The 10,968-nt window shown below is 46.7% G+C and overlaps 4 protein-coding genes across 4 annotated transcripts; 1 reads left to right on the top strand and 3 right to left on the bottom strand.

The window, feature by feature from the left end:
* Positions 1-184: 184 nt before the first annotated feature.
* ABOM_006004 (uncharacterized protein) lies at positions 185-1,131 on the top strand (the record flags this gene model as incomplete). The annotated part of the gene is made up of 4 exons (XM_022533133.1): positions 185-324; positions 391-418; positions 484-629; positions 696-1,131. The coding sequence occupies 4 exons, from the start codon at positions 185-187 to the stop codon at positions 1,129-1,131; spliced, it is 750 nt and encodes a 249-aa protein (XP_022389574.1).
* Positions 1,132-2,089: 958 nt separating this feature from the next.
* ABOM_006003 (glycoside hydrolase family 134 protein) lies at positions 2,090-2,871 on the bottom strand (the record flags this gene model as incomplete). The annotated part of the gene is made up of 5 exons (XM_022533132.1): positions 2,090-2,190; positions 2,242-2,369; positions 2,422-2,548; positions 2,607-2,638; positions 2,699-2,871. The coding sequence occupies 5 exons, from the start codon at positions 2,869-2,871 to the stop codon at positions 2,090-2,092; spliced, it is 561 nt and encodes a 186-aa protein (XP_022389579.1).
* Positions 2,872-5,665: 2,794 nt separating this feature from the next.
* ABOM_006002 (uncharacterized protein) lies at positions 5,666-6,943 on the bottom strand (the record flags this gene model as incomplete). Its single annotated transcript, XM_022533131.1, has 3 exons — positions 5,666-5,929; positions 5,985-6,795; positions 6,846-6,943. The coding sequence occupies 3 exons, from the start codon at positions 6,941-6,943 to the stop codon at positions 5,666-5,668; spliced, it is 1,173 nt and encodes a 390-aa protein (XP_022389580.1).
* Positions 6,944-7,709: 766 nt separating this feature from the next.
* Positions 7,710-9,189, bottom strand: ABOM_006001 (endonuclease/exonuclease/phosphatase family protein; the record flags this gene model as incomplete). Its single annotated transcript, XM_022533130.1, has 4 exons — positions 7,710-8,112; positions 8,169-8,339; positions 8,395-8,676; positions 8,729-9,189. 4 exons carry the CDS (start codon positions 9,187-9,189, stop codon positions 7,710-7,712), a joined length of 1,317 nt encoding a protein of 438 aa, XP_022389577.1.
* Positions 9,190-10,968: the final 1,779 nt, after the last annotated feature.

Here is a 10,968-nt window from a genome sequence, read left to right as displayed (position 1 = left end):
CCGTAATTCCGTAGACATTGACTAATCGTTCCGTTCCGAGTGGCGGAACGATCTGGGGGTTTCCCGGCCGCCACGCTCGGGTAACGGGAGTCCTGCCGATAGTACATACAAATGAGTGGGAGTCACAACTATCAAGGTGCAATGTGTCAGAATACAAACAACATACGGACGTTTATAAACCATAATGGCACGCACCCTGAGCGATACAACTGCCTGCCACCAAACAGGCGCCAAGCGCCCTGCATATGACTCCCATAGTGATAGTGAACCGGATTGGCCTATCAAGAAACGGCAGTTATGGGCCAGGTCTCGGTCAAAGACGTGGTAGGTCTGAGATAATCTGCTGCATTTGTTATACACTGAGTCTGAGGGAATTGCTGACCCAAACAGCGACTATTGCAGGGGGAGAGAGATTAGGGTAAGATAATATTATCTCTTTACCTTGTTTCATCTTGCATGGATGACGACTGACTAGCCCAATAGTGTGACAACGTATCGCTTTCCCAGTCATGTCTATTGCCTGGGCGAGACTGTTGCAAGAAGACCGTTGGCGTGCACCACTGGAGGACTACCAGGGACCAGTGTCTGCCAACAGATGCGGCAGGGAAGGAAGGGCAGGGGAGTGATAGGTCTGTACATCCCTTTTTGCTCCTCGCAGTGTACACCTAAAGAGGGCCATTGACTGACAAACACAGATCTGCCATCGAAGACCTATCAAAGAGACTGGATCGAATTGAGCGGCGTCTGCGCTTCCTGTTCCCAGAGCTTTTCCCTAACCCGGATAGAGATGAATTGACTCTGTCTGACTCAGACGATGACTCTGTGACTGTGTGCTCGGAGAATGATAACTACCCGGCAACATGTCAAGCGGTTACTATCGTAAAGCGATGGCTAGCTCAGGCACCGCACTTCGATACGATGTCCACCCAGCCTACCCTTGCTCTAGCTCAAGATTATCTGGGAGATGTGACAGACACATGCAATGTGGGTGACACTACGCCTTCGCTTGAGGTATCTTCGCCTCCATTAACTCTCCTCTCCTCTCCCGATGAGGACGACAGTGGCCAGAAAAGACGTCATGACAGAAATGGAATAGCTGGAGGTCCCTTCTGGCGGTTACCTAGACAATGATCTTATCATTTGGTCTTTGATTGCACGTCTGTGCTTTTTCTAAGGAGAATCAGGTCATACTGAATGGCCTTTCTATTCGGCTTATACGTCATCTTTTACAAACGACATGCCCCTTTCAAGAAAAGAAACATGAACTCATAGTTACAGCGACCCCAGTTGGACATACCCGGCCTAATTTCCGCCACCGTTAAAGCTGGTATGTCCAGGACTCACGACATATACGAAAGCAATTATATATATATATATACAACCTCACAGAATACAATAATGGCACCAAACCACCATCACAAGAAATAATACAAGTTCAATACAAACACATTCATTGATCTCTTTCCTTTCCTTTATCTACGGCCAGCTCTTCCACCACCCAGAATGGCCAACCGCCCCTTCACCGACCAAACGATCATAACAACAGGCGACAACATATGCTTAGGCCTTGAGGCACCCAACCGCATTGTCTGCTTCGATTCAATGAAAATTATCTTGGCTATCCGCAACACCACCGCATGCTACGAAGTCCGACAGTCCATCGAATCCTCCACGAATCGCCCCGGCATCTACGAAGTCTGAAAACTAGAGATCTCATCCTATAAGAATTTGCAGAGGGTGAAGCCTGGTGTTACTGGGATTTAAGGTGTTTCTTTTTTGTTTTTCATATACTATGTGCTTTTTGTAGATGACCATATGTATGTATTATAGGTATTACATGTCAGCCAGTATTTATTCAGTCTAAAGCATCTATTAGGAGTTGATCCCACCTCACACTATAGAATATAGCGCAGACGGACAAATAACGGAAACCTAAGTAAAATAGCACGGTCTATTGAAAGTAAATTTAAAGGAGCGACAGGGAACCAGTCCCGGAGTCTAAATGTAGAAAAAGAATGAAAGTCTGCCGAATACCAAACCGCCACATGTCATCTGTCCCTAGCGAACAGCCACCATCACGATGAGCCGCTTAGATAGCAACGACATCGACCCAGAAACGGGTGTCATCGCTCTGGTACTTCTTGTCACTCTCGATCTGAGACTTGATCCACTTGACGGCGCTCTTGTAGTCTAATCATCTGGTGAGCATAGGCATCAATGCGGAATTATCGAAAAACATACTGTTGATATCCTGGGTGTTGGGGTTCTCGAGACCGGACGCGCCGTTGCGATGACCGGCGTACCAGACATCGAAACCGTACTTCTTCTCGCCGTCGTGACGGGCCTTGATGTCCTTCTCGAGGTTGGTGCTGCAAATATATTAGATCTTGTGGAGGAGAACAACGCAGTAGAGTGTCTTACTTCAGGACCTCGCCGTTCTTGACATCCTCAACCTTCTCGCCGAGGAACTCGGTGGCAGAGGTGCGCAGCATCATCCAATTCTGCTTGAAGATACCGAAGTTGGTGGCATCACCGGTCTTGCCGTCGCCTGTGTTCTGTTAGAATAGCTGGCTCATCGGGACCAGTCTAGGTGGGTATAGATTTACCGTAGGGGTAGGTGCTGGGGTCCATCTTGTCGCTTTAACGTTTGCCCGTCAGTATACTTTTTGATGCCTGGTTTAAAAGGGGTGGAGCTTACTTCTCCAGCATGGCAATTGCCAGGTCCATGGTGTTACCGCCGGCGCTGACGATGGCCTGCTTGCGCTCGCCCAAGCCCTGGACAGAGTAGTTGCCGCGGCGGCCCTCGTCACGGACACTGATAGCGGCACCGAGGGCCATGGGGAGGAGCAGAAGGTTCAGAGAAAGCTTCATTGTGAATACTTGGTTGGATAGAAGGAGTGAAAGAGTAAATGATTGAAATGAATGTGTGAGGTTGGTAGTTGGCAGAGTTGTGTTTGGTATGAAGTGCTATCCAAGGGGTGCTTCATGGCTTATATAGCCTGTCAACCAGTATTCGATAATCATATACACAGCAAAGAGTATAGAGCTCCGTGGATGAATAGGAAATGATCTTCTGGCGCCCATTGGGTCCATTTCGTATGATCTGATCTATCAGGGAACAGAAGCTTCGAACAGGGCCCATTCGAAGCTCTCCAGCGTTTAAGGAGCCAAAACGGTAAAAAGGGTCAAAATGTGAAACACCCAGAGACTTTTCTTCAACGGTAATGGTCAGAATGGGCAGTGCGGTTCTGGAAACCTGGAACATGGCCCGTGTGTGCCGTGGAATGAGTAAAAGGGGTAAAGATGAGCTTGAAACAGTGGACTCTGTGGAGCTCGCGTATCTGAAGAGCCGCCGAAAATAAATGAAGGGACCAAACAGTCGGCTCTTAACCTTCTGGTGGCTTGCCCTATTTTCGACGGAGCACCTTCCTGCCCTCTCTACTGGACACGGGATCTTCGCCGAGTTTCAGACTGCTACACATAACCCTAAGTGAACTTTAACGGACTTTATGGAATCCACGTTCCGCTACGCCACCAGTCTTGTTCGTAAAAGACGATGAACTAGAATATTGTAGTGAACGTAAAGGATTGGCTGGCGTTACACCTGTCATATGTTTGCTGCATGCAGGCAGCAAGACTCGTGGCTTACGCAATTTGGGCGCCGGATCCTGGCTGCCGAGCCCTGGCAATCGAACTCTATTGTGACATACATGGTCTGAGATTTGATGATCATTTCTAATTGATAGTGTGAGGCAGCTAATCATAACACACGCATAATGACCAGAGACTTTTCTGGTGCACTATAAACTAAATACTAATGTTTTGAGATCAATAATTGATAATCATATTCAACGGAAAGGCAATCATAAACGCACAGAACAATATTATATATAAATACTATGAGTATATTTATGGGCCCAATACCGACTTCCGGCATCCCGAACAGCCCGAGTTTATATTAACTTATCTCAAGTGGAGGTCTTGATCAGGAGAAACGCCTGTACTTGGATCCTACTAGTACACTACAGACATATTAATAGCGTTGGCGGCCTGTAAGAAGTTGACATTTTCCTGAGTCGGTGAGCGTTGAGCTGACCCTGATCGTCAGCATTGATTTCTATGTGTGAGTGTCTATCGTTAATTTCCTGAGTGGGAGCGGAACACTCGGATGACTTCCGCTTTTGCTTTGGAAAGAGTATAGGTTTATAGGCCCGTCTCTGAATTAATCTAGTTAAAGCGTGACTTGATGGCCATATGGAGATCTGGATAACTATACTATTGGAATCGGGTTGGGCTGTCAGCGAGAAGAAATGAAAATGGCGTGGTGGTCGTTGCGGTGAGTGCATACAAATTTTCATGACCTGTCTACCAATTACGAGATATGTCTTAAAGAAGACCCATGTACGATTATACGGCGATGCCTCTAATTGCGACATTTACATGGTTTCTTTGCATCATTGTTACATGGCGATATTTGAACAGGGTACTCCATAACCTGTGATTACAGAATATGTTTTGGGCTTTGCATGAATGGTTCGCGTGTGGTCCTGTTGCCCATTGCCTAAGTTTCACCTTGATATATGTAAGATAGGAGACAATGGAGATTCTTGCAGCAAAGTAGGAAGATATTTGTCACTGCTTCAAGCGGTGGATTGGGCGTACTGTACGATAGGCTTAGAAGAACTACCAATGTTGCTTTCTGGTTGAGGACATACTGGCACGACTAACATAACAGCGATAAGTGTAAGCTCAAGATATCCTTTTCAAAAGGGGTTTACTAATAGATACTTTTATCTTGTAGTGGCTACCCCATGGAGTCTATTAATAGGTCAGTGCAGTTTGAGGCCACATTTGGGGATGGACCAAGCGGTCACACGGTTTCATGAATCAGCTAGCATTGGTAAGTTAGAGATTGGGAGAACAAAAAGGTACCTATAGTATGTCTCTTGAGGGATCTTTCCTTTGAATAATCGAAGTTCGTTGTTTTTCTATTTCTTCATCGGCAACAATACTTTATTGAATAGTTGCGTGTCATCAATTTTGTCTCAATGATATATCATTTTATCAGAGATTTTCACCCTTTGAAAACTTCCACCAGCATTGAGAACCCCGAGCCACGCACATCCTATACAGTATCGCTTACTACTGCGGTATGAGCAAGTCATATATCTTTCAGCCATGCCATTCAAGTTATACTAACATACCGATCTGATAATACAGATATTCGGAATACGATTTACTCCCTTCGACCCTCGTTTCTCTCTCCCTCGTCTTCCTATCCCTCGTTTGTTCTTCCTATGTCCGCATATAACGTTCTCCAGACGTACAGATGACACTGGTAAGAACAACTACGCGACCGGGAACCCAAGGCATATGCAAAAATGGCTTGGATGGGAGTGAAGAAAGGTAGGAAACCCCTAGAGGTGATTGACTGACCAAGTTCCTGAGGCCAAGGGCAAAGAAGAACAGGAAATTAGGACGAGGAAGATGAAACTGAGGGGCAGGTAGATACGAATATAGTAAGGGGTGTTAGAAGGAGAGTAGTTCATTCAGGGCAGTCACACTCCTACCTGCTGACAGGCTTGACACGATACATCCTATAAATTATTCTTGATTCTCTCTCCCAATGCGCTGAAGATCAACATAACACAACCCTTTGCTTCAGTCAGGTCCAGTCTGCTCTTCCGACCCATTCCCTAGAGAAACCACTCTGGCTCCGAGAGTGCAACGCCTCCATTCCTTGAACGTATCCTTCCCAAGTAAACTTTTCAAAGTTCTCCGTCTTCACGTCATTGATCTCAAATATTCTCACCCAAGGCCGATAGGGTCGGACAGTAGGAGGCTGCAGCTTGTCTCGACCACATATCAACATGATATCCACCCCAAAACACTGTTCATAGGCAACATTCAGTTCACCTGTCCAGGTTTCCTGTACATTGTTAAATTTCTCCGGAGAGGTTGCTGTTATATAATAAACCACGTACCTGAAAGCGACAAAGCTTCTGAAACATCTTAAGGAAAGCCGTTGCATCCTCCCAGGACCGAAGTCTAGAACCTCCTCTCATCACATACTGATCCAGACGATATCCATGCTCTTCCCATGATTGGTAAATGCGAAAGCCCTCTCTTGCTATAGCTATAACAAAAGAATGCGACAATGACAAGTAGTTCATATCGCGGCTCTCCTTTTCACCACCCTTAAGCATCTCCACATCAACAAGGTTGACCCCTAGCACTGTCACCTTGTCCTCCTTCCCATCAATCGCTGCTTTTTTCGCCTGCACAAACCGTTTCGCGAGGTCAGCTGATGGAGTTTTGAGAACGTCTGCCATCGTGGGAAGCCCGCCTAGAGATCTAGATAGAAACTTGAGAGCCTCGAACGTAGACGTAGGTTCTGGAGGCGAGGCAAGTAGAAGGACAAGGGTGGCAGCGAGCTTGCAGGAGTTCCACGGTATCGAGCAGGCAATGAGTGGTGTCATGACCAAAGGAGCTAAGTGACACTGTTGAATCCGTGTTCGTCCTGCCCGCACACATTTCTGAAGACCATAGAATTTAACAGACGCAACAACAGGACCATCGCGAAAGAAATCTTTAACCACTGTGTCTAACTTTTCCAAAGGCTTAGGCTGAAGCCCTGAGCTCTCACTATTGACTTGGGCTGTTTCACCACTGGAGAGGAGGTTGAGACTCGAAAGTTTCTTCGGGGTTTCGTTTGGTGTAGCTGGTATTTGTCTGGCGAGGCGAAGTGCATCAACTAGTGGGGATGAGGACGTCCCTGGCAGGGGTATGTTCCGTCTAATTTGAGTTATTAAGATGTTGGAGGTCTCCTTTGGTTGATTACCTACCTTGGACGTTTAAGCTTCACTGTTGAAGCTTTCTGGTAGGGCATAGCGTGTTTGCTGTCACTGGCATCTTCATTATCATGAGGGCGCTTTTCTGCCATGGTTTATGAATTTTAACGTAATGATCCTTTCCAGTCAATGACAAAGAAAAGTTCAACCTGTTAATGACTAGGATAGAGTAGCCTTTCTATGAAGTATGGTGTGTTGTATGAGATCTCAAGACCTAAAGGAAACTAGAGGTTAGAAGAAGAAGGAAAAATACGAGCTTTGGATCAGAAAGCAGAATTGTTCCCTGATATTTAAAGGTCTACCATTTGCCCAAGGCTACCAAGGCCGCCTGTTTGAATTCACTTGACTTTAATATCAGTGAATGGGCCATCAAGGCATTGTGCCTTGGTAGATCAATTCACACATCTTGAGGAAGTGTTACAGAATCAACCGCAACCGATATGCGCGGATGGTTCCAATTTTGTGACATAACTCCTATCTGATTATTGAAAATGAAAACCCTGACCTGAAGACGAGCATTGTCATTGACACTTGATACCCAAGCGTAGAGAGTGTCACCACACGATGCTGAACTGGTCTATCTTGATAGCCATTGCTGTTTATCGGATGTTTAGAAATTGATATCGAAAGGTTGAGTGTGTCAAGACGCCCAGTGGTATGGTATACCTCTCCTGGGCTTCCAAAATGCTTTCTTGCTTTAATGCCTTGGGAACAAATAGCCTACGACCCCATTTGAAGACGATATCTCACTCGAAACTAACATACTTGGAAAGCCTTTCTAAATACCCAGCATATTTTCCAGAATAGATCTCGTAGTATATACAAGGAATGATAAATCCCTCCATGGCGCTACCCCCATCACTGCGGCGCATAAATGAATCCCAACTCATCGACCTCATCTCCATCCCGTCCATAGAACCCAACAATCTGCCACGCGTCCGGCGCGGTGAATTCCTTGCAGTCGTCTGTCGTTTTCCCGGTACTGACCGTATTGCCAGCGCTAGTCGTCGCCAGCAAGTAGAAGATGCGAGTATGATTATCGTATTTATCCTGGCAGAGCTTCGCCTGAGTCCAGTATTCGTCTTCCGCCAGGGCAAGTTCAGATGCAGTGCCGCCTGTTCCTCCGTGGGTGTAGGTCTGACCCGAAGTCAAAGCTAAGCCTACACTGTCCACGCGGTTTTCGCCCCGAAGGGTGATCTTGCTTGGTTTGTTCTCGCCCGTTGACGATGAGGGAACAGAGGAGAGGTCGTTGAACCAGTTTCTGTGATGCTTGGCTTAGTGGAATGTCAATGTATGGGTGGCGAGAGTAATACATACCCATGAGGACCACCGAAAAGATCACTCTGGCGCACTGAGTCAGACAAAGTCCATGTGAAGTTGGAAGCGATAGGGTTATGATCGGAGAGAATATGGCCATCGAGTTCGAACTTGGTGCCCACATAGCTCCAGAAGGTCGAACTTAACTCGATGGAACGGCTTCCCCGGTAACTATCCTGTCGTTTAGTTAAGACTCGACAATACATTAACTCCACGGGTCGCTTACAAGATCTTATCAACCGTCTCGCAGGTGTTGTTCGTCGTCGGGTTGTCACACATCCAGGGATCACTTCCCTCCGTAGGCTCGACACCATTCAGGATAAGCTCTACCCAAGGGTTCTTCATGTCCTGCTCTGTTCCGAACACACGAATATTCTCGCCAGAAGAAGTGTATCGTGCGTTAGTATCGCCGAAGACCAGAACCGCATTGCCCGCGGAATTGTTTCCGATATAATCGGCCACCTGCTGCAAATTGGCACTGCGGGCTTTGACATCGTCGGTCTCAGAACTGGGACACATCAGTACCGGCATATGTAGTTTTTGGAGTTGGAAGTTCATACCCGGCATCTGCATGCAAATTGTAAAAGTCCACATAGACACCCTCGTCCAAACGCACACGCATCGTGGTGAATCCCTTGGGAGTCAAACAATCGGCACCAGAGGCGTCAGAGCATGTTTCCCACTTGACGCGCTCGAAGTCCACCCAAGGGTAGTTGGCAAGTGTGTTCAGACCCGATCCGATGCCCGCCCCTCCGGAGGTGGCGGTGCGATAAGGATGGGTGTCGGTCTTGTATATGTAAGCGTGGTAGTTGAAGTCCTCTTGCACATGGATCACATCATAATCGTATTCGGCGAACTTGGTTCCAATTGCTTCGGAATTGGTGGTTTTATCGCCGGGCACTTCGTTGCCGTTGAGGATAGCCGGAAGACCGGCTACGTTGAAGGAGAGAACATCGAATTGGCCGGAAGTGGCTGCCAAAGCGACCGGGAGACCGCTAGCAAGGTATGCGATAGAGCGCATTTTCTTCCCTAATTTTCTTTGATTTCTCCGATCCTTGCCTGGGAGGAAAAGTGCCAGGTCGCAAGTGAAGAAAAAGAGGAGAGTGATCGTCGCTGGGCCCGGCCTTAATGTACTTGCATCTTGGGGATCGTCGCTCGGATGATGAAAAGGGGCACTCCGACGGTTTAATCTATCCTCGATGTTAGCAGAACTGCCGTTGGTGACGAGCATGCGCCTAGTGCAGGAGTAGTCCATACTAAGACCTTAGACTGCTATTCTTCAAGGTGTGTTGGCTGCACGTGGAAGGATCGGATGGTCCGTAGTGTCTTGGCCCTAGTGGATTAATATCTCCGGCATAAATGAAGGCTACCTAGACCATGATGTCAGTGAAGAATCGCTGCAGAATGGCAAGCCATGTGGAGAAATGATAGGCACACATTTAGCCGACTTTCAGATGGGCTATATGGTTAATTTCCGGCCTCGCTTCGAGTGTTTCCCACTCTCATCGTCCACAATCGTGGGATCTTAACGTACGATGCAGAATACCCATGGCCGGAGATATTACGGAGTAATTCAGGAACGGGAAACAAAAGACTGTCCCAATGGATTCAATAAACCAATGCCAAGGTAAAACCTATCCAACTAATTAGCATAAATCCCGATCCCTCTCGAGGATCCTTCGTTGGGAACCCTGGAACTGATCCGGATTTATCATATAACTGTCTCACATCTATAGGCACCCCAATTTTGGGATCTCCAATGCTCTCAAACATCAGCAAATGATTTAGTGATGGGCGGTAGATTGGCCATTGAATCGCCATACAAAGAGGTGATCTATGGAATGTCTCCTGAAGGCACACGAAATACTAAACTACAAACAATTCTAGTGAGGCAAAAGCTCTTTGACCAGGGCTATTTGATTTAGAGTTCAACATAGAAATCTAAGTCGACAAAAATGACTGGGAGGCCGGACTTTCTACCCATCCCAGCTTGGAAAACCGGACCCTCCCGGCTATGCCCATTATTACCATAATGGGGCCCTCGCATAATATTTCCCATGCTGTGTGGAATCAAGGGCTGGAATATTAGGTGGCATGCTTGAAGCCACTCATTAACTGAGTTCTGAAGTATGAGACTGGGGGATGGTAAAGTGATAGTGGCAAGTGTATTACTTGAATTATTCAATCTGCTTATCACACGAACAGAAATAGTTCAAGATAGTCTAACTAAACTAAAGCTTTGCAGGTTGCTTATAGCGCATTCTCGGCTTATTTAAAATACCGTGCTCTATATGTCTTGGACAGTGATCCTTGATCTTCTAGATTTCCCACAACACAGAACCATCACTGTACAATCCCAGGACCGCAGATATCCTCGTCCGAGCCCAATCCTTATCGAGACGCGCTACCTAATCGCAAGTATAATTAACGCAACCGGCCGTGGAGAGGTTGTCAATGACATACTACGGGAATAGAACAGATTTCCCACCCTTGCTAGAAATAGAACAACCTATGGATCGGGATCTACGGGTCTAGCTTTGAAAATAAGGATACAGATTCAAAAAAAGATCTTGAATATATCTGGGCAAATGGGTGGCTTCACGCAGAGAAATCAGACGATGATATACACTTTGTGCTGACCGTGTTGTGTTTGGGTCATCAATAACACAAACAGCAGAGACTAGCTGAATTTGATTCACGCCTCAGCTAAATGAGTCACCAGCCAGTGCTAAATGTTATGGTAAGCTACATCACTTGCTGATAAATGACGCAAAGAGAGGATGAGGATGTCGAAGTAGAA

This window comes from Aspergillus bombycis (assembly GCF_001792695.1).
Source record: "Aspergillus bombycis strain NRRL26010 chromosome Unknown contig00037, whole genome shotgun sequence".
Classification (NCBI taxonomy): Eukaryota; Fungi; Ascomycota; class Eurotiomycetes; order Eurotiales; family Aspergillaceae; genus Aspergillus; species Aspergillus bombycis.
The sequence above is the reverse complement of the archived record's forward strand: the minus strand, read 5'-3'. Positions and strand labels throughout refer to the sequence as shown.